At 47.5% G+C, this 20900-nt stretch overlaps 1 protein-coding gene across 1 annotated transcript in view; it reads right to left on the reverse strand.

Moving 5' to 3' along the window:
* Window positions 1-20900, reverse strand: part of SCLY (selenocysteine lyase) — a 131331-nt gene that overhangs the window by 50018 nt on the left and 60413 nt on the right. The window contains exons 4-7 of the mRNA XM_030216412.1: window positions 10843-11026; window positions 7188-7315; window positions 6847-7011; window positions 6416-6522 (exon numbers count right to left, since the gene is read on the reverse strand). Coding sequence (XP_030072272.1) covers window positions 6416-6522; window positions 6847-7011; window positions 7188-7315; window positions 10843-11026 — 584 coding nt within the window. The remainder of the gene's footprint in view (window positions 1-6415; window positions 6523-6846; window positions 7012-7187; window positions 7316-10842; window positions 11027-20900) is intronic.

A 20900-nucleotide genomic window follows, 5' to 3' on the forward strand; every position in this document is an offset into this window, starting at 1 on the left:
ATGAAGAACCACAACATTGCAATGTATAGAATACTGGAAAATAAGATTTGGTGCAAGAAAGAATTTGTATAAGGCTATTTTACCCCACAATTCCCCCCCCCCACCCCCCCACACACACACACACATACTTTAACCCATAATCATTACCAGAAAAGCACAAGAAAATCAGTTTAACGTCTGGTCCAAACTTGTCAAAATAAGCTACATCAGTACATGTTCATTTATTCAAGTAAATAACATAGGATGACCAGATTAACTAACATTTGGAAGCCTTCCTTCTCAAGTCATAAATTAAAATATCAGGCTACTAGGAAAAAATGCCCGTTTCTGAGCGGAATGAAACGGGCGCTAGCAAGGGGCCCCCTCCCTCCGTCCCTCGGAGCTACTCGCCTTGTTCGCTGTGGCGTTTCAGTTTCGGCCCTCGTTGAGTGTCATAGCTCGGCCCTCGTTGAGTGTCATAGCTCCGCCCTCGACGTCATGACGTTTTGACGCGAGGGCGGTGCAGACACTCCAGTGCACACCGGATATCTCGGGCGCCTCAACTTCCGTGGAGGCTTCAGAACGTTGGGGTTGCCTTTTATATAGAGAGATATGATGGAGAAATTATCTAACCATAACTTGCAGGTGGGGTGGGGGAGGTTAACTAGCCTTCCAGCCTTTGTTCAGGACACACCATGACACTAGCGGGAGATGGCAGATAAGTTTAAGGGTGTGTTCTGGTGCTGGTATTGATCTATTAGTCTACAACAAATACATGACAGGGCATAATAATAAGGGATCTCCATGCTTATAATGTGAGAAACAAGCCTCTAAATCTTAGGGCAGTTGTACCACATAAGATCAAAATTCCGTTACGGTTTTCATCACCACCATCTGCTGTGGGAGGACATTCTAAGTATCCACCACCCTCTCGGTGAAAAAAATACTTCCTGACATTATTCCTGAGTTGACCTCCCTTCAACCTCAATTCATGTCCTCTAGTTCTATCATCTTCCTGTTTCTGGAAAAGGTTTTATTTGTAGATTAATACCTTTCAAATATTTGAATGTCTGTATCATATCAACCCTGGTTCTTCTTTCCTCCAAGGTATATATGTTCATCAAGTCTCTCCCTCATACATCTTGTCGCTTTTCTTTGAACCACTTCCAGTCTTTTTATCTCTTTAGCAAGATACGGCCTCCAAAACTGAACACAGTACTCATGGGCCTCATCAGTGACTTGTCAGGGGCGTAAACACCTCCTTTCTTCTACTGGTTATACCACTTTCTATACTGCCTAGCATACTTCTGGCCAAGGCCACCGCCTTGTTGCATTGTTTTGTCATCTTGAGATCCTCAGACACCATCACCCCAAGATTCCTCTCCTAAGCCAAGCTTACCAATCTCTTCCCTCTGATCTGGTACATCTCTTTTGGATTTTTGCACCCCAAGTGCATCACTCTGCACTTCTTTGCATTAAATTTTAACTGCCAGACCCTTGACCATTCTTTCAACTTTTGGAGATCCCTTCTTACGGTTTCCAACACCCTCCAGGGCGTCCACTCTATTGCCTATCTTCGTATCATCCGCAAAAAGGCAAATTTTTCCTTATAACCCTCCAGCAATGTCTCCCACAAATATATTAAACAGAATCGGCCCCAGTACCAACCCCTGAGGTACTTCACTGCTCACTTTCCTTTCCTCTGAGCAGATTCCCCCTCCCCCAAACTCCCCCTTCATTATCTCCTCAGACCCTTGCTGAATTCTTTCACAACAAGGTTCAAAAGATAAACCTTGCTTTCTCTACCTCACCACCTCTCCCTCCACTAGTCCGTTCCCCTCTCTCTCCTTCCCCTCATTCCCTTTCCTCCTTTCCTGAAGTTACTATTGAGGAAACTACACTTCTCCTTTCTTCTTCAAAATGTACCACCTGTTCCTCTGATCCCATTCCCACCCACCTTCTTAATGCCATCTCTCCTGCTCTTATTCCTTTTATCTGTCACATTCTCAACCTCTCACTTTCCACTGCGACTGTCCCTGCTGCCTTTAAACATGCTGTGGTCACACCTCTCCTTAAGCAGCCTTCACTCGACCCTACTTGTCCCTCTAATTACCGACCCATCTCCCTCCTTCCTTTTCTCTCCAAATTACTTGAGCGTGCTGTTCACCGCCGCTGCCTTGATTTTCTCTCCTCACATGCTATTCTTGACCCACTACAATCTGGTTTTCGCCCTCTCCACTCAACCGAAACTGCGCTTACTAAAGTCTCCAATGACCTATTACTAGCTAAATCCAGAGGTCAATATTCCATCCTCATTCTTCTTGATCTTTCCGCTGCTTTTGACACTGTCGATCACAGCATACTTCTCGATACCCTGTCCTCACTTGGATTCCAGGGCTCTGTCCTTTCCTGGTTCTCTTCCTACCTCTCCCTCCGCACCTTTAGTGTTCACTCTGGTGGATCCTCTTCTACTTCTATCCCTCTGCCTGTCGGCGTACCTCAGGGTTCTGTTCTTGGCCCCCTCCTCTTTTCTATCTACACTTCTTCCCTTGGTTCATTAATCTCATCCCATGGCTTTTCCTACCATCTCTATGCTGATGACTCCCAAATCTACCTTTCTACCCCTGATATCTCACCTTGCCTCCAAACCAAAGTTTCAGCGTGCTTGTCTGACATTGCTGTCTGGATGTCTCAACGCCACCTGAAATTAAATATGACCAAAACCGAGCTTCTCATTTTCCCCCCCAAACCCACCTCCCCGCTCCCCCCCGTTTTCTATTTCTGTTGATGGCAATCTCATTTTCCCTGTCTCCTCAGCTCGAAACCTTGGGGTCATCTTTGACTCCTCTCTCCTTCTCTGCTCATATCCAGCAGATTGCCAAGACCTGTCATTTCTTTCTTTACAACATCCGTAAAATCCGCCCCTTTCTTTCCGAGCACTCTACCAAAACCCTCATCCACACCCTTGTCACCTCTCGTTTAGACTACTGCAATCTGCTTCTTGCTGGCCTCCCACTTAGTCACCTCTCCCCTCTCCAGTCGGTTCAAAACTCTGCTGCCCGTCTCGTCTTCCGCCAGGGTCGCTTTACTCATACTACCCCTCTCCTCAAGACCCTTCACTGGCTCCCTATCCGTTTTTGCATCCTGTTCAAACTTCTTCTACTAACCTATAAATGTACTCACTCTGCTGCTCCCCAGTATCTCTCCACACTCGTCCTTCCCTACACCCCTTCCCGTGCACTCCGCTCATGGATAAATCCTTCTTATCTGTTCCCTTCTCCACTACTGCCAACTCCAGACTTCGCACCTTCTGTCTCGCTGCACCCTACGCCTGGAATAAACTTCCTGAGCACCTACGTCTTGCCCCATCCTTGGCCACCTTTAAATCTAGACTGAAAGCCCACCTCTTTAACATTGATTTTGACTCGTAACCACTTGTAACCAACTCGCCTCCACCTACCCTCCTCTCTTCCTTCCCGTTCACATTAATTGATTTGATTTGCTTACTTTATTTATTTTTTGTCTATTAGATTGTAAGCTCTTTGAGCAGGGACTGTCTTTCTTCTATGTTTGTGCAGCGCTGCGTACGCCTTGTAGCGCTATAGAACTGCTAAATAGTAGTAGTAGTAGTAATTCCATTTACCACCACCCTCTGTCGCCTGCCAGTCAACCAGTTTCCAATCTATTTCACCACTTTGGGTCCTAGGTTCAGCCTACTCAGCTTATTCATGAGTCTTCTGTGAGGGACCGTATCAAAGGCTTTGCTGAAATCCAGGTAAATTACATCTAGCGAATATCCTTTATCCAGATGTCATGAAAATATTCAAAGTTGTCAAATCTCATGAGGATTGTGAAAAATTGCAGGAAGACCTTAGGAAACTGAAAGACTGAGCATCCAAATGACAAATGAAATTTAATATAGACAAATGCAATGTGATGCACATTGGAATTAATAATCTGAATCAGTTATCTGATGCTAGGGTCCATTTTAGGAGTCAACACTCAAGAAAAATACCTAGGTGTCATTGTAGACAATACGCTAAAATCTTCTGCACAGTGTGTGGTGGCGGCCAAATAAACAAACAGGTTGCTAGGAATTATTTGGAGAGGGATGCAAAATAAGACAAAAATATTATAATGCTCCATGGTGCGACCTCACCTTGATTATTGTGTTCGATTCTGGTCGCAGTATGTCAAAAAAAGATATAGCAGAGAATTAGAAAAGGTTCAAAGGAGAGCAACCAAAACGATAGAGGGGATGGAATTCCTCCCATAGGAGGAACGGCTAAAGAGGTTAGGGCTCTTCAGCTTCAAAAAGGAACTGTTAGTCTGGTTGTGAGCCCTTTGGCCCCGGCCGAGGCCTAGTATAGGGGTTAGGCCAAGGCCGAGGGTGGGCCAAACCGGCACTACACACTACCCCAGCTACCAAGCTCTGTACACACACGCAGCAACCAACTTGCACCTCCAGAAAAGGGAAGATAGGGCAATCAGGCGGGCCTCACGGCCTAACGGGAACCGATTCACTCAGAATTCAAGCATGCGGGCCTCACGGCCTAATTGGAACCGACTCATGCTTAGGGAGGGGAGAAAGAGACTAAACGAGGGGTCCCCCAAGGGGACCGGAGCACTAGCAACACTCTTGGTGCTGGTAATCAAGTAGAAATGGAAGCCTACATAGAAACACATCAAGCCGAAGCCCAGCACACACAAAGAAAGTGAGGGACTGTAATATAAGATACTGTAGGCAGAGACCCTCAGCAGACAGGGAAGGGAAAAGTCCGCAAAACGGAGTGCGGAGCCTAACACACACACCCAGCACAGAAAGGGATAGTGCTCTGTAATACAGGAGGTAGTTCAGCAAATAAAGGACTGAAACAGTCACAAAGGGAAGACTGCAGTAAACAGACAACTGCCAGAAGCAGAGGAACTCTGCAAACAAAGGGTTAAACCAAGCTCAGCACACACACAGCAACCAGAGGCAGGGCACCCTGCAGACAACGGGTTAATCGGGAGTACACAGAGAAAACAAACAACCAACCCCCACTGAGAGAAACAAAGGGTCCACAAGGGCAGGACCTGCCAAGCAGAAAACAAACACGGCACAAAGGGAACTCTGAAGGAAGGGGAAGTAAAACAAACAAACTGGAACAGAACGAGGTAGGAACTCACCACACAGCACACAGCCAAACAGAGAAACCCAGGCGCAGTGAGTAGAGAAAATTAAACACATGCAGGCAGGAGCCGGCAGACAGAGACAGAGCAACAGAAACTGCAAGCAAGGGAAAGAGTAACAATTCCACACAAACACAGAGCTAATAGCTCAGACAGAGTAAAGGGAAGGCTTCAGCAGAATTGGAGTAATGCCAAAGTAGGGGTTGTAGGGAAATGTAAGCTTAAGTAGATCAGACTGACATCAGCTCAGCCCCTGACGCACCAATCAGGAGTGGTTCCAAGCATTCCACTGTCTGACTAGCAGAACTCTACCAGAATAATAACAGAAATGGCTGAGGGAGGATATGATTGAGGTCTACAAAACCCTGGGTGGTGTGGAGTGGGTGGAAGTGAATCGATTTTTCACTCATTAAAATGTACAAAGACCAGGGAGACACTCGATGAAATTGCATGGAATTACTTTTAAAACAAATACGAGGAAATATTTTTTTCACTCAAAGAATAGTTAAGCTCTGGAACTCTATTACCGGAGGATGTGGTAACAGCGGTTAGCATATCTGGGTTTAAGAAAGGTTTGAGCAAATTCCTGGATGAAAAGTCCATAGTCTGTTATTGAGATGGACATGGGGGAAGCCACTGCTTGCACTTTTACAGAATTAACCCCTAAATGTGTAATCTGGCAGCTGGTAACCAATATTTCTTAGCTTTGTTTTCTCAACTTCCCAATCTGATTAGTGATGATACTCTAGGACCATTAATTTGATCAAATCAGGGTAGGCCAGTGGTTCCCAAATCTGGTCCTGAAGGCGCCCCAGTCAGTCAGGTTTTCAGGATATCCACAATGAATATTCATGAGAGAGATTTGCAAGCACTGTCTCCACTACATACCTTTCTCTCTCATGAATATTCATTGTGGATATCCTGAAAACCTGAATGGCTGGGGTGCCTCCAGGACCAGGTTTGGGAACCACTGGGGTAGGCTGTTATACCTTTTAGCCCACAACAAAAGCAGATGTAGCAGTAAATGAAATTTTATAATTATGTGGGTTCCACCATCCAGTGGAAGTGAAAATTAGGAATGTTCCCTCCAAATTTAAGTCACGAAAGCTCCGGTAAGATTCAATTGAAGCAACTCAACCTCCTAATAGTAAAAAACAAGGTCAGTGACCTTAGAAGCTGTCTTAGACTCCTGCAAGCACATTTCAGAACTCGACTCTCAATTTGCCAGTTAAATTCCTTTCTCTGCTCCCTCCACCCCTCTTACCCAGGTCGGAAGTTCCTTTCCTGCCCCCCTCCGAACAGCATAGGGTACACGGGAGTGCTGAGGCCAGGCCCTCTCACATACAGTGCTCCAATCCGTGGTCCATAGAACTGAAGGGATACAGCAGAGCAGAAGTCAGGAAGGGAATCTCCATGGAATAAAGAAATTCAGTATTACTGCTGAGAAATTCCTTATTGCTTTTCCCTTATTACCACAGATGAAGCCTCAACCTAGCTTCGTCAAACCTCAATTCTCTCTTCAGGCTATTGCATTCTGTTTGAGGAGGATAAACGGAGCTCTGAAAAGGACTTAGGTTTATAAAAGACAAACCTTTGGTATTCCAACATGCGTAATGCACACAAATTCACAGTAAAATAAATGTTAAAATGTCACTATAAAATATGCCACTGAGAGAAAAGCATTGTCTATGTTACCTTGTGTCCTACAATAGTGAGATAATCTACTCCTAGCTCCTGCACGTCCACCCGCACCTTTCCCAGTGCCTGCGCTGCATCCGTGTGTATCAGGATCCGTGGCAGGCCGCTTGCCACTCTCTTCTGGTTCAGGGATTTGATCCGATGGCTGAGTTCAGAGATCGGCTAAAGAGCAGGAGGAAGGTGGAAGCTTTATGCAACATCCTTTGGACCTATTTCTATACATTTGCAGAGGAAGGGGTTAGACTGAAAGAAAGTGAGGGAGATAAAAAAAGAGAACAGAGGGAAAAGACGGGGAAAGAATGAGCTAAAATGACTAAAACAAAGTCAAAGTAACTTACCATAAGAATTCCAGTCTCATTATTTGCCATCATGATGGACACTAAACATGTGTTAAGACGAACTGCAGACATCACATCATCAACCTCTGCCTGCCCTGATATTTTGGACACTGGGATAAAGGTTGTTTCTGTAAGCAATAAGAATATAAAATGCAAGAAACATATTATAGCAAAAGTACAGTCATCCTTTAGCTGATAACTCTACTTTTTCAAGCCCTTTGACATACCAGTCCACACCAGTGAAATTTCTCCTACTCTTAACAGGAAGAGGCAAAATTAAACTTGCTCCTCCTCTATATATGCTGGTGCGGCAGAGGAACTGATCAGTATGTTCAATTCTCAATTAACTCACATCCCTGTAAATATATCATTTATTTTTTTGTGTCCACTCTCTCTGCCTTCTGATAATGTAACATGCAAAAAAATATATATACAGCTACAATATGTGTAAACCTTTATCTCCATGAACCAGTAGTTTCTACTGAGCCAGCACCGAGTCCCTTGCACCTCTAGTCACCTGTCAAAATAGGGCGAAATCCTGGAATAGTCTGGTCTGTCAAAAGACTCGAGGAATGACAGTTATCAGGGTAAAGCATAACTATACTTTCCTCTTCATCCTTGCCAGACCAGTTTGCACCAGTGGGATATATCAAAGCAACTACTGTGAAGGACGGGCCAACCCTACTGCATCTCTCAGGACCACTGCTCCAAAGCTAGTTCAATGCTTAACCCATAAATGCAGTCTATAATGTTGAATAGAGACTAAATTTCAGTTTTGGTTTCAGCAATGAAACTGGCCCAAAATCCATATCTGACATTGATTCGTTTTCAGTCAAAAAATGCCTATGAGTTTTCAGCTGAAACTAACCCCAACTACCACTTATCCCCCCTGTACCGAAGTAGCCCCTACCCATTATCCCCGAACAGAAGTAGTCCACACTTGCAGACCAGATCCTTAGTTGCTCCTACCCATGCCGGCTTCACTTTCACAATGAGAGAGATCGCTAGCTATTTTTTTATTAAATAGGTAGCAACCACTTCCCAAGAGCCCAGTCTAAAAGAGAGAGAAGGCGGCTTATAGTTAATCACTCCATCAGTGCAAGTAAACACCAAGTAGGGGAAGGAAAGGATTAAATATGATACTGGACACTGCAACTACAAACACAGCTCAAGCAGGGAAGCCTAGAAGTATAGCACCGGTGACCAGGGCACTGGCCACACAATACACTGACTTGATCCAGAGACCTTGAAGATAGGCTACGAGGGATGTAGAGCTTCTTGGTTCTTGAAACTGCACTTCTGAGTGCTGGCTACTCCCTCCCAATGCTCTTCTTTCTTCCACTTTTGGGTTTTGTTTTGTTTTTTTGTAACAAGAAAGGTGAACTTTCTTTTCTTTGATTCCCACAAAACCAGTCTAGATCAATGAGTTATGTCCTCTTCCCAACAGATGGAGGCAGAGATCTGAAACTTTCCAGTGATATCATCTCAGTATAACGAGTGGTGCAGCACTGGAACTTGCTAGCATGCTACAGATATAGCTAATGTAGGAAAAGACTAACAGAAAAAAAAACATGAAAACACTCTCAACAGATTTGCATCAAAATGAGTTCTCAACAAGAACTTCTCTGCAAGGATAAAACCATGCATCAAGCAATACTCAGCATATACCATTGAGGAATACCCTCATAGAGCGAGCTCTGTTTTTGTTTTGCTTTGTTTTATCTTTATTTATTACATTATATCCCACATTTTCCCACTGATCGCAGGCTCAAACTGCAGAGCCAGTTCAAGCAGGGAACCTTTATTTTACAGAAGGGGAAGGAGGAAGCAGGAGAAAAAAACAGAAGGGGAAATAAGTAAACCTCTTTCCCTGGAAGGACTCCAAGGAAACATTGCCAGAGATGCAAAGACACACCAAAACCAAGACCTTCAGGCCAAGGTCTTGGGATGGAGACAGCAATCTGGCCAGTTAGAGGAAAGGTCCATAGACAAATCCCTGAAAGCTTCCAGCAGGCAAACTCATGCTTGACCTAAGTGCCACAAGCCTCAGACTATGCCCAAGGGAACAAGGCCAGAACAAAACAAGAACCTGTTGCACCAGTCCACATTGCGACCATTTGCTGAGTCAGAATACTGGCAAGTTCAGGACTGCACCATTCTATACTATGATGTCATCAGTGGAAAGATCCAGGTCTCTGCACCCATCTACTGGAAAGAGGCAATAGCCCACACCACTCATTTGGACTGGTCTAATGAAAGAAAAAGCTTTATTCAACTCAGCAGACAACCAAAGGCCAAGCTGTCTGCAAAACTTCAGGCTTCCAAAAGAAGGCTGAGGAAGGAGGATGAAGGAAAGCCCACTACAGACTAAGGCACAGACTTCTAAGGGCCCTGGATCCCAGGTCTGCAGGACTGACACAAAAGTCCGCCTTCGTTTCGATCTTACTGCACTAGCTGAGTCTCCCACCTACTAGAGACAGAGCAATACAGATCAATTCCTCTGCTGCACCAGCATATATAGAAGAGAAGCAGGTTTTTACACTGTTTCTGCCTGCCAGGAGGAAGGGAAATCCCACTGGTTTGGGTTGGTTTGGCAAAGAGAAAAGATCTATCGTCCATAAAAAAAAAGTTGACTGAATCATTCCTTACCAGTCTTTCCTTATTTGGCTGCAGGTTCACATCAGATCTGTCAAAGTCAACAGAGTTTACCCAACACACATCTCATATGTGAAACTGTAACCAAAGAGGTTCTATATCACATCTACACATATCAGACTGATCACAAAATGAAGGACATGGCTTTACATAGTAACATAGTAGATGACGGCAGAAAAAGACCTGCACAGTCCATCCAGTCTGCCCAACAAGATAATTTCACGTGTGCTACTTTTTGTGTATACCTTACCTTGATTTGTATCTGCCATTGTCAGGGCACAGACCATATAAGTCTGCCCAGCACTAGCCCAGCCTCCCAACCACCTTTGGATCCCTATATCAGAAAAATAAATCTAGAACTGCCTTGCAACATAACAGTGTGTTTTTATGTGCTCTCGACAGAGAAAAGGGAAGAAAGGAAGAGACAGAATGCGCGAGAGGAGTTGGGAGGATTCTGGGATTTGGGTGGGGGGGGAGGATTCTGGGATTTGGGGGGGGGGGAGAGGGAGGGAAGAGAGTGAGGTGTGTCTTCACAGGCTTTGACCCTGCTCCTGCTCACTTCTCTACTCCTTCACTAACATCATTACTCAATCACCTTCCCAATCCTGCATGGGTTTTTTTTCACACTGCCTTTCTGGATCCCTTCTCTCACATGCCTTCCCCCACACTGTAATCTCTCAGACACATATGGCTTCTCACATTCTGTGTAGCTCCTCCTAACAAGATCCCAAGTGGAATTAACTCTCCAACTTTCTCCTTATCCCCCAAGGCCAATTCCCTTCACCTCCCCTGCCATTCTCTTTCTCAGTCCCAACGCTCCCTTCTTGCCACTGCTAATCAAGCTAGTACAAAAAAGGAGTAGAAGTGCCACACAATTCAAGTCATTATCTGGCCTCTGGAAGCAAAAGAGAAGAACAAAACCCAATGCAGCACAACAATCCTTTCCTGCTCCATCTGTCTAACCATCAAAAGAGTCCTCCAGCGGTCCTAACACACTGACCTGCCACACAATGTTTCATCAGATGCTCCAGGGGCAAACGCACTGAGTCATGCTCCACCCCAGAGCTGATGAGATGAGGCAAGGTGTCCACGACCCCATTGCCATTCTCACCCAACGAATCCTGTCCCAGTTTCTGAGCTTCTCTGAAATGGCTCACAGCAGAGTGGAACACTAGATTATTGGCCTGTGGAAGGAAAGGAAGAAAAATTGAACTCAGCAAGTAACAATTGTCAAGTATATGTGGCTATTGCCTCTTCCAAGGTGAAATTAGGCCTTACCTGCTAATTTTCTTTCCTCTAGATCCTCCAGACCGTTCAAGACGCTTGGGTTATGCACTCCTACCAGCAGAGGGAGACTGAGAACACTAAAACTTCGTATACAAGTAGCCTGTGCAGACCTTCTACTAACCAGTAAAACAGTAACAAAGCAGAGGAACAAAACAGCTCCACCTAAACAAAACCACTGAATCCACACTCAGATCTCCTCCCCTTAAGACGGGGGAATTCAACTGCAGATGGGCACAAACGGTACCACAAACTGCCCTTAGTAAAACTCCAGGACCCAAATCACAGGAGCTACTAGAAATATCAGCAACTGAAGTCTAAAGAAAATATCATACTGAACTGTCCGATACACTGGGTAGGCTCTTGAACGGTCTGGAGGATCTAGAGGAAAGAAAATTAGCAGGTAAGGCCTAATTTCACCTTCCTCAGCAATCCTCCAGACCGTTCAAGACGCCAAAGCAGTAAACACATCGAAGGGTGGGACCTGTGAAGCCCAGAGGACAGGACTGCAGCTCCAAAACTGGCATCCTCCCTTGCCTGTACATCCACTCTGTACTGTTTGACAAAAGAATGCAGGGAGGACAACACCGCCGCTCTACAAATGTCCACCGGTGGAACAAAACTACTCTCTGCCCAAGAAGCCACCATCCCCCTAGTGAAATGTGCCTTGAGCCCCACCGGCACCGTACGGCCATGCAATATGTAAGCCCAAGAGATGGCATCCTTCAACCACCGAGCTATAGATGCCTTAGAAGCAGCTGCTCCCTTCTTGGGCCCCCCATGAAGGACAAATAACCTGTCCAAAGACCTGAATTCCTCCGACCTGCGCAAGTAAACCTTCAACACTCTGCGCACATCCAATTTCGCCAAACGACGCTGAGAAGCATCCCCCGTCCGGTCCCCCAAGACCGGCAACGAAATCACCTGATTGACATGAAAGGAGGATACCACCTTAGGCAAAAACGAAGGGACTGGACGCAGCAAAACCTTTTCCTTAGAAAACCACAGAAATGGAGGCCTACATGAAAGAGCCTGAAGTTCCGAAATCCTGCGAGCCGACAATATAGCTACCAAAAAGACCACCTTCGTAGTAAGGTCTTTTATCGAACAAGACTCCAAGGGCTCAAAAGGAGAACCTGCCAAAGAGTCAAGAACGATATTAAGATCCCACTGAGGAACTACCAGCCGCTGAGGAGGACAAAGCAACTTCACCCCCCTCAAAAAATGGACCACATCCGGGGAAGACACAACCGACCTGCCCTGCACCTTACCCCGAAAACACGCCAAAGCAGCCAGCTGCACCTTCAACGATGACAATGAAAGGCCCTTCTCAAAACCATCCTGCAAGACATCTAACATGCACGACACAGAAGCTGTCGAAGGGACACACGCCCGGTCCTCACACCAGTCTTCAAATATGCGCCACACATGCACATAGGCCAAAGACGTCGAACGTTTGTGAGACTGCAGCATCGTCTGAATCACCTGAGAAGAAAACCCTTTCCTTCTCAACCGTTCCCTCTCAAGGGCCACACCGTAAGAGAGAACCGAGCCGGATCCAGCATGACAATTGGACCCTGACACAACAGCACCGAGCCCCCCCAGCCGCAGACGCTCGCCTTCTAACAGGCGCATCAGATCCCCGAACCATGGCCGACGTGGCCAATTTGGAGCCACCAACAACACCGGACCCGCATGACATTCTACCCTCTGTAGGACTCGACCTATCAAGGGCCATGGGGGAAACTCGTACAGCAACACCCGCTGAGGCCACGGAAGGACCAACGCATCGATCCCTTCCGCTCGCGGATCCCGACGCCGACTGAAATACCGAGGAACCTGAGCATTCTGTGCCGACGCCATGAGAACCACTACTGGCATTCCCCACTTTAGAACTATCTGGTCGAACACCGACCGGTGCAGAGACCATTCTCCGGGGTCCAACATGGGTCTGCTTAGAAAATCCGCGTTCACGCTGTCCACCCGGCCACGTGCGCCGCCGAAATCTGCACTAAATGCCTTTCCGTCCAACTCATGAGCAGAGCCGCCTCAATTGCCAACCGCGGACTCTTTCTACCGCCCTGCCGGTTGACATAAGCTACCGCTGTCACGTTGTCGGATATGACTCTTACCGCCTTTCCACCACACTTGAGCGAAACGCCAACAAAGCTAGCCGAATCGCCCTTGTCTCCAACTGGTTGATAGACCACTGAGCTTCCTCCGTCGCCCACTGCCCCTGCGCGGACCGACCGAGACACTGCGCTCCCCAGCCCAGCAGACTAGTATCCGTTACCAGAATCACCCACTGAGGAGGTTCCAACGGCATGCCCTTTTTCAGATGGGCCGAGCACAGCCACCACTGGAGACTGCGCTGAGGAGCCCCCCTCAATGGCAACCACAACTCCAAACTGTGTACCTGGTGAGACCACCGGGACAACAGAGCCGACTGAAGCTGACGCATATGCGCCCTGGCTCATGGTACTACCTCTATTGTCGCTGCCATGAGGCCCAGAACCTGAAAGTACATTCGAACCGTCGGACTCTGAACGGACATTAACAGCCGGACCTGCTGCTGAAGAGAGGCGATTCGAGAATCTGGCAGAAAAACACGACCCACTGCCGTGTCGAACCGCACTCCCAAGTACTCCAGACTCTGCGATGGGATCAACTGACTTTTGACTACATTCACTACCCATCCGAGTGATTCCAGAAACGTGACCACCTGAGCCGTCGCCGCAACACTGTGAGCCCGAGACTTCGCCCGGATCAACCAGTCATCCAGATACGGATGCACCAGAATTCCCTGCCTCCGCAAAGCCGCTGCTACCACCACCATTATCTTGGAGAAGGTGCGTGGAGCCGTTGCCAGACCAAAAGGCAGAGCACAGAACTGAAAGTGCCTCCCTAAAACAGCAAAACGAAGGAAATGCTGATGGGCCTCGCGAATCGGCATGTGCAGATACGCTTCCGTGAGATCCAGTGATGTGAGAAATTCTCCCTGACGAACAGCCACTATGACCGAGCATAGAGTCTCCATGCGGAAGGATGGCACCTTGAGCACCCCATTGACCCTCTTGAGATCTAAAATGGGTCGAAACTGGTCCTCCTTCTTCGGCACCAAAAAGTAAAGGGAATAATAACCCATTCCCTGCTCGTGCCGAGGAACGGGTACCACAGCTCCCAACTGGATTAAGCGACCCAGAGTCTCTTGAATAGCCTTTAACTTGACTCGAGAGTGACAAGGAGAGGGAAGAAACAGATCCGGCAGCGGGTGCTCGAACTTGAGCGCATAAACGTTGCATACGACCTCCAGCACCCACTGATCTGAAGTAATTTGGGTCCACCCCTGATAAAGACGGTCGCGCCCCGACCTTCACCAGAGGCTGGACCTGCACACCATCATAAGGAGGACTTATTACCATTTCCAGCACCTCCGGAGGAGTCCCGACCGCCTTGACTCCAACCTTGAAAGGACTGCGTCCGCTGGAAAAACCGGCTTTTAGAAGGAGATACAAATCTGCCCGGCCTGTACCACCTCGCGTCCTTAAACCGACCTCTAGCCGAACCCCCTCGACTAGCCGACTTAGGCCGTAACTCCAGCAACCGTGAGACCTTGGTATCCCCAAGACCACTCATCAGTTTATCCAAGTCCTCTCCAAACAACATAGAACCTTTGAAAGGTAGAGAACACAACTTTGCTTTAGAGGCCACATCTGCTACCCAGCCCCTAAGCCAAAGAGCCCTGCAAGCTGTCACCGCCAGAGCCATATTCTTAGCCGAAGCCCTTAGCAAACCATAAAGGGTGTCCGCCAAAAATGAAGACCCCATCTCCAATTTGGCCAGCTCCTGAACCAAACCAGTCCTATCTAACGCAGGCTCATCCAAGAGCTTCTCCGCCCAACGGAAACAAGCTCTGGCTACCAAGCCCCACACATAGAGGCTTGCAAGACCAAAGCCGACAAATCAAAGCTGTGCTTCAGAAAGGACTCTAGCTTCCTATCCTGAGGATCCCGTAAGACTGTACCACCATCCACCGGAATGGCCGTAACCTTAGTAACCGCCGTAACCACCACATCCACAGTAGGTGGTTTCAGCAGGGCCAAATCTTCCGTAGGGAAGGGATACAGCCGCGCCATAGCCTTAGACACCTTACAAGCAGCCTCCGGCACAGACCATTCCTGAAAAAACATGTCTCTAATGTCTGAATTCATGGGAAAGGAACGGGAGGCTCTCCGAATCCCCTTAACCAAGGGATCTACCTGGGGTCCCTCCGCAGAGGGAGTGGCTGCCGGAGCAAACTTCAAAGTAAAGATCACCTGATCAATGAGCTCTAACAACTCCTCCTTATGAAAAATGCGAACCACTGAAGAATCTTCCCCAGGCCTTAGCCCATCCTGATCCTCAGACTCATCTAAGAGATCCTCCTCTCCTGGGTCACTCCAAACCTCTGACCCAGGCAGAGAAAGTATCTCCATAGGCTCTGAAATATCCACCCGCGGGCGCTTAACTCCCACTGAGCTAGCAGCCTCCGGGGAACAAACAGCCTGAGAGGGGCCAGCTCTCCAGGCATTACACAGAGACCAAACAAACTCAGGAGGGAAACCAGACCCCCCCCCCCCCCCCGATGCTGCTGAAGCCCCAACAACACTTCCCGCAGTCTCCATGACGGACCCCCCCCTCGCTCCCGCGGCGGCAGGTCCATCGCGTGATCCGCGGCTAAACTAGGCGCGCTTCCCACCACACATGGGTTCCCCCGGCGCCGGTACAGAATGCGTGGCCAAAAGGGCCGTGCTTCCCACCAAAAACGGCTCCGTCAAGGCCGACCCGGGACACGCAGCCAAAATGGCCGTGTTTCCCGCCAAAACTGGCCCCGCCGTTGCCGGCCCGGAATGTGTGGTCAAATCACCGCCCAACACTTCCGCCGACTCAGGGGAAAGCACGGGGGGCAAGAGCGCTGATAACGTAGGCTCCCCACAAAATTTACATTGGCCACCTTTCACTTCAACGCCACGCTTCGCACAAAACCGACACCTCGCCGGCTTAGACATAATGGCCGTGAACACAATAAAAACAAACAGTTGCTTTGTGCTCTGACAGACTAATAGGCAAAACCTACTAAGGCAAGAACGCCCTTGAAGACGTTTTATCTCTGGACTGCCACAAGAACGGCCAAAATAGCTGCCCTTTTAAAAACATTTTTAATTTTTTTAAACCTCGTTGCTGATGCCTAAACGCCTCAAGGGTACAGAACGAGGTCTGTAGCCGAGGTCAAGCAGTCCTAAAGAGGAAGAGCACGGGGGAGGGACCCGGCCATCCGGGTGTGACACCCCACAGGGAATAAGAAGCCCCTTAGGACTTACACCCTTGTAATAGAGATCCAAGTGTGGGTTCTCTAACATTTACAACCCAACCTAGAAACCCCAAATGCGCCTATCAGACTGAGTACACTGCACAGGCTGCACACATCTACCCTCTGCTGAGACTGAGAAAATACTGGTTAGTAGAAGGTCTGCACAGGCTACTTGTATAAGAAGTTTTAGTGTTCTCAGTCTCCCTCTGCTGGTAGGAGCGCAAAACCCAAGCGTCTTGAACGGTCTGGAGGATTGCTGAGGAAAATATCTATTTACTATATATACAGAGATGTGAAAAAGATTTCGTCCCTCCCTTCCCGATTTCCCCAATTATTACATATGTCAGGTTCTCAGGTTCAGAGCCCGCGGGGCCGGGCTCTGGAGCAAACGTGAGCCCTTGGGCTGCTGACGAGGAGCGACAGCAGCAGGCAAAACCCACCAACCAACACTGGGCAAGCACACCGGCAAGGATGGCAGGCACTGCCCAGCGTGCCGGAAAACATGGAATGGAACCCCCTGGACTGGAGGACACCGGACTGGTCCGCACTGGACTGGAGTACACTGGACTGGAACACACAGCTTCACCTGCGCTTAGCCACTGCCCCCCAAGAGTTGAGCCCCTGGGTTCGAGTGGCCGGCAGGACTTACCGGATACAGGATAACACAGGGACCAGGATACTCGAACAAGCTTGTAACCGAAGTGCTCCTAAATCCTAAACTGACATAAGTGCTCCCAAGCCCTAAACCAACAGAAGTGTTCCCAACAGTAAACTAACAGACCTAAGCACTAAACTAATTGAAGTGCTCCTGGCACTAAACTAACAGGAGTGCCCCTAGGCACTAAGCTAACAGGAGTGCCCCTAGGCACTAAGCTAACAGGAGTGCTTCTCACAGCACCAAAAGGGAAAGCAGGGGAGCCACAAGGAAAAAGCAGGGAGGCTAAACACATAAGCTAACAAAGATGCTTCCTAAGCACCAAACTTCAGCAGTGCTCCACAGCACTAACCAAAAGTAAAACTGAAGTGCTTCTAACAGCACCAAAACCAGGAGTATTTCTAACAGCAAACTGAAGTACTTCTAACAGCACCAAAACCAGAAGTACTTCTAACAGCACCCAAAGGAAAAGCAGGGGAGCTACAAGGGAAAAACAGGGAAGCAAAACACATAAGTCAAAAGTGCACACTGCACTAACACTGACCCGGCCCTATAGCAAGTGCAAATGCAAACGCCAACGTTGCAAAGGCCCTGAAGGAAAGAACACCACTTCCTTATGAAGGTCCTGCCTGATGATGTCACAACTATCAGACCCAGGCAGCCAGCATGCTGAAACACAGAGAGGCTTAAACCACACAGCTGCAGTATAGTGAAGCAATTAGAGCTGTGCTGGGAACAGCCAGCACACAGAGACAGAGCTAACTCAGGCAACCCACCCAGGTGCAGTATAGTGAAGCAATTAGAGTCATGCTGCTGGAAGCAGCCAGCACAGAGAGACAGAGCTAGCTCAGAAAGGACAGACAGAAGAAACAGCAGCCAGCTAAGAAGCTGACCACCAGAAATAAGGTACATCTGGGAGACGTCACGGCCACAATCGTGACAACATATATGTCATAGAAGCTGACCACCAGAAATAAGGTACATCTGGGAGATGTCACGGCCACAATCGTGACAACATATATGTCATACTGAATGGCTTCTGAACTTTATATACAATGTGGTATTAGACAAAGAGAACCTGAGTAAATACATACATACATAAATAAATAAATAAATATAGTAATATTAAAAAATGTGTTAAGGAACAAAGTTATCCAACACCCATATCATCCATATGAAAAAGTAACTGCCTCCTAAACTTAATAACTGGTTATACCACTTTTACAAGCAGTGATTGTAACCAAATGCTTCCTATAATTTAATATCAGCCTTTCACATGGCTGTTGAGAAATGTTAGCATGCTCTCCTTTGCAAAACTGCTTAATTTAGACACATTTGTATGTTTTCATACTTAACTGTTTGTTTCAGGTCCTGCAACAGCATCTCTATCGGGTTCAAGTCTCGCCGCATAACCCAATTATGCTTCAGCTTCAGCATACAAACAGATGACTGGACATTCTCCTTAAAGAATTTTCTAGTACAGTGCAGAATTCATGGTTCTTTCAATAATGGCACATTTTCCAGGGCCTGAGGCATCAAAGCATCCTCAAGCATCATACCGCCACCATGACTGTTGGCATAATGTTTTAATGTACACCAGACAAAAATGAGACCTGTGTTGCCCAAAGAGTTCCATTTTTGAATCATCTGTCCATAGAAAATTATCCCAAAATGTTTGGGGATCACCCAGGTGTGTTTTTGAAAATCTGAGATGAGCATTGATATTACTCTTGGTTAGTAGCAGTTTCTACTTTGTTAACTCTCCCATGAATCCCATTTTTGCCCAGTCTTTCTTCCTGTGGAGTCATGAACACTGACCTTAGCTAAGGCTACAGAGGGCTACAGTTCTCTGGATGTTATTCCGGAGTGTTTTGTGACTTCCCATATGAGTTGTTGCTGCCACTCCTGGGAAGATTCGCCACTGTTCCAAATCTTCTCCATTTGGAGATAATCGTTCCCACTGTGGTTCAGTGGAGTCACAGAGTTTTAGAAATGGTTTTATTACCCTTCCCAAACTGATATATTTTCACAAATTTTTTTCTCATCTCTTCTGTAATTTCCTTTGATTGTGGCAAAGCATTTTTGTAGAAACTTTGTGGCGACAACTTCACTGTTTGTGCAGCGCTGTGTACGCTTTGTAGCGCTATAAAAATGCTAAATAGTAGTAGTAGTCATGGTATTGTTCAATATATTCAACAAGGCTGATTGCAATCAAACCTGGCTGTGTTCAATCAGCTGAATCTACTGATCAATTAAATTTGGTCAATTGGTTGACTGAGGAAGTAAAGAGGCAGTTATCTATTCACTTGGGTGATATGGGTGTTGGATAACTGTTCCTTAAATAAAGCGAATGCTACATACCTGTAAAAGGTATTCTCCGAGGACAGCAGGCTGATTGTTCTCACTGATGGGTGACGTCCACGGCAGCCCCTCCAATCGGAAACTTCACTAGCAAAGTCCTTTGCTAGTCCTCGCGCGCCCATGCGCGGCCGTCTTCCCGCCTGAACCGGCTCGTGTTCGTCAGTCCCATATGTAGCAAGACAAAGACAAGGGAAGACACAACTCCAAAGGGGAGGCGGGCGGGTTTGTGAGAACAATCAGCCTGCTGTCCTCGGAGAATACCTTCTACAGGTATGTAGCATTCGCTTTCTCCGAGGACAAGCAGGCTGCTTGTTCTCACTGATGGGGTATCCCTAGCCCCCAGGCTCACTCAAAACAACAAACATGGTCAATTGGGCCTCGCAACGGCGAGGACATAACTGAGATTGACCTAACAATTTATCTAACTAACTGAGAGTGTAGCCTGGAACAGAATAAACATGGGCCTAGGGGGGTGGAGTTGGATTCTAAACCCCGAACAGATTCTGAAGCACTGACTGCCCGAACCGACTGTCGCGTCGGGTATCCTGCTGCAGGCAGTAATGAGATGTGATTGTGTGGACAGATGACCACGTCGCAGCTTTGCAGATCTCTTCAATAGTGGCTGACTTCAAGTGGGCCACTGACGCAGCCATGGCTCTGACATTGTGAGCCGTGACATGACCCTCAAGAGCCAGCCCAGCCTGGGTGTAAGTGAAGGAAATGCAATCTGCTAGCCAATTGGATATGGTGCGTTTCCCCACAGCCACTCCTCTCCTATTGGGATCAAAAGAAACAAACAATTGGGCGGACTGTCTGTTGGGCTGTGTCCACTCCAGATAGAAGGCCAATGCTCTTTTGCAGTCCAATGTGTGCAGCTGACGTTCAGCAGGGCAGGAATGAGGACGGGGAAAAAATGTTAGCAAGACAACTGACTGGTTCAGATGGAACTCCGACACTACCTTTGGCAAGAACTTAGGGTGAGTGCGGAGGACTACTCTGTTATGATGAAATTTGGTGTAAGGGGCCTGGGCTACCAGGGCCTGAAGCTCACTGACTCTACGAGCTGAAGTAACTGCCACCAAGAAAATGTCCTTCCAGGTCAAGTACTTCAGATGGCAGGAGTTCAGTGGCTCAAAAGGAGGTTTCATCAGCTGGGTGAGAACGACATTGAGATCCCATGACACTGTAGGAGGTTTGACGGGGGGCTTCGACAAAAGCAAACCTCTCATGAAGCGAACAACTAAAGGCTGTCCTGAGATCGGCTTACCTTCCACACGGTAATGGTATGCACTGATTGCACTAAGGTGAACCCTTACAGAGTTGGTCTTGAAACCAGACTCAGACAAGTGCAGAAGGTAGTCAAGCAGGGTCTTTGTAGGACAAGAGCGAGGATCTAGGGCCTTGCTGT

This window comes from Microcaecilia unicolor, chromosome 10 (genome assembly GCF_901765095.1).
Source record: "Microcaecilia unicolor chromosome 10, aMicUni1.1, whole genome shotgun sequence".
Lineage (NCBI taxonomy): Eukaryota > Metazoa > Chordata > Amphibia > Gymnophiona > Siphonopidae > Microcaecilia > Microcaecilia unicolor.